This window comes from Notothenia coriiceps, unplaced genomic scaffold, assembly GCF_000735185.1.
Source record: "Notothenia coriiceps isolate Sejong01 unplaced genomic scaffold, NC01 NC01_scaffold00012568, whole genome shotgun sequence".
In the NCBI taxonomy this organism is placed as follows: Eukaryota; Metazoa; Chordata; class Actinopteri; order Perciformes; family Nototheniidae; genus Notothenia; species Notothenia coriiceps.
In genome coordinates, this window is record NW_011345269.1 from 1596662 (window position 1) to 1599540 (window position 2879).

Sequence of the window (2879 nt, forward strand, 5' to 3'; positions counted from 1 at the left end):
GAGATTTTGATTAGGATCGGAATCCCATCATCGACCATCTAAGGTCTTAAAGGTGTTAGCATGCCTCAAAGGTTAGCATATTTTAACAGAGTTCAAAGAAGCTTCATAATTGGCGTCAAAAACCAGTCGGAACACGTTTAGAAATGTTGAGAAGTGGATGGCGACTACATGAAACAAAAAACCAGAAGAGCAGTGTAAAGTTATTACAGCTCATCCTGGAGGGGAATAGTTGTCTTCCTCACAATCCACATTTTGCTTGAGGATATTTGCAGTCAACCAAGAAGACATGGACAGCATCTAATGCAGATACAACAATACATTAACTGGTGTTCGAGTGTGATTGGTCCGTGTCTGTGCACTGTGCAGATGACACATATGTACGCAATGTAGTTATATTAAGTTGAATAAATTAGATATTAAATATATCAGAATTCGATCGATTGGCTGACCTCCAGCATAAAGAGTAACATGATCAAAACAAGAGGATTATGGACGCTGAGCAGACCGCACAGGGAAGGTAATCGTGGTGAATGTGTGTGTGTGTGTGTGTGTGTGTGTGTGTGTGTGTGTGTGTGTGTGTGTGTGTGTGTGTGTCTGACCTATGCGTTTGAGGTCGTTGAAGTCTTGTTCTGGTTCGTTGTATGTTTTCAGCTCCTTCTCGTCGTAGCCGACGTTCATCCATCGGTCCTTCATGATTTGCTGAGAAACAAAACACAATACAGGAGTGGTTTCATTTAGATGACATTCGGGGTCCAGTTTTAATCAGGAGGCACTAACTGTGTGTATTGCTTTGTGTATGTGAAAGTCCCATTACTGCTCCCTAGCGCTGAATGAGTTGAGTCAATAACAATTACCTAAATGATTCAGCAAATGTAAAGACACTTCTCCTAAAATCCTATTGTTGTCTGAACAATGCAGAGCCACACAACGTGACCGCACAACACCGCTACAAACAAACCTAGCAGAAAACAAAACCTCTGAAGTGGAAGTAAAAACCTGCCGACAGGAAACCACTCAGAAGCTTTTATTGTGAAGTCGATTCAGGAAGTTATGGTCTAGGATCCAGAATGACACCATTTATTTTTATTTTGGTGGTCTATGAGTTTTCAACGCAGAGTTTCTGGTTGCTGGTTCTACTCCCTGTTGCCGGGGTTACCTGCAGGCTGCCTCGTTTCCCCGGGTTGAGCACCAGCAGCTTCTTCAGCAGGTTCTCACAGTCAGTCGACATGTAGAAGGGGATCCGGGTACTTTCCTCTGAGAACACGCTCCCTCAGCTCCTATACACACACACACACACACACACACACACACACACACACACACACACACACACACACACACACACACACACACACACACACACACACACACACACACACACACACCAGAAAATTCATTGTCAACAATTTTGATAATTAATAAACTGTTAATCTGATATTTAAAAAAATAAAAAAATCTCTTGTTATAACTCCTCAATTGTTAAAACTTAAAATGAAATAGATGTGTTTGAGTACATTAAGCTGCAGAAACACTTAAGAACAAGTACGTAAAAAATACAGTACTTTAGTAAATGTATTTAATTACTTTCAACCACTGAAATAACACCGAGTTGAGCTCACATGTAAAGGTTTATTCTTGACTTAGCAGTATGTTACTCCTGTTTCTAACCAGTGAGCGGTGAATTGGGAGTTTTTAACATTATTGAAATGTGTTTCTACTATTTTGTCCACACCTTCAGGTTCTGTCCGTCGAACGGCAGCGAGCCGCTGACCAGCGTGTAGAGGATCACTCCCAGACTCCAGACGTCCACCTCCGGCCCGTCGTACTTCTTCCCCTAAAGAGGTACAGAACTACATTACCCAGCAGCCCACAGTTCTGCGACACCCTAACACACCTTACTGTCTTCAGGTGATGCATTTTCAGGATGATTTCTTAAAAAATACATTTTGAATTTGGTTTAAAAAGTTATATTTGCATCTTCAGCTAGAAAATATTATCTTAAATATGTTGGGACACATTTTCATCCATCTTCTTCCATTTTAACCATTGTATACAATAAAACTCCTTAATCAAAGGCGTCTCCTATTCTCTCAAAAGCATTGTTTCTTTTTAAATAACATGAATGAAATGCAACAATGCAAAGTCAATCTATAACTTAATGACGTTGGGTATGCTATTCACAGTTTTCATATTAAAATGATAAACAACACTAAAAACATGAACTGTTATTAAAGCTTTGCCTCTGCACACAAATCTAAAACTGCTCTCACAATAGCAGTGAGTTTTTCTTGCCCTTTTGGTCAAATTCAACCTTCTTTCTTTTCATTTCATTTTCTTGAATCTAATCATTTCCCCATATTTGATATACTCTTGTCGCATCCAAGCCGTCATCTTAACTTTCCATAATTTTCCTTACGTATTCTCATATCTATCTTCACATCTAGAATATGTGTATGTGCTCTGAGGGAACCAATGAGCCATAAGAAGGGCATCTTAAATGTCAAACGTGACATAAATGCAACATGACGTAAATGTGTCCGCCCAACATGTGGTGGAGCTGAGTGTTTACCTGGAAGAGTTCAGGAGCAGCGTAGGGAGGGGACCCACAGAAGGTGTCCAGCTTACTGCCCAGCGTGAACTCATTACTGAAGCCGAAGTCTGCGATCTTAATGTTCATGTCGGCGTCCAGCAGCAGATTCTCTGCCTGGAAGACACACACACAGAGAGAGAGAGAGAGAGAGAGAGAGAGAGAGAGAGAGAGAGAGAATAATAAGTTTAATTATTAAACACTTTATTCATCAAAATAAGTCAGACATCATCAGTTATAATAAAGCAGTTATAGAAATAGAAGCAAGTAAACAAAAGAGAATAGCTGGATT

General features: G+C 40.1%; 1 protein-coding gene across 1 annotated transcript in view; it reads right to left on the reverse strand.

The window, feature by feature from the left end:
- LOC104947467 (serine/threonine-protein kinase MARK1-like) overlaps positions 1-2879 on the reverse strand; it is a 6600-nt gene that overhangs the window by 1037 nt on the left and 2684 nt on the right. Inside the window, 5 exon segments of the mRNA XM_010773478.1 lie at positions 600-699; positions 1157-1243; positions 1245-1277; positions 1733-1834; positions 2570-2704. Of these exon segments, the coding sequence (XP_010771780.1) occupies positions 600-699; positions 1157-1243; positions 1245-1277; positions 1733-1834; positions 2570-2704 (457 nt within the window).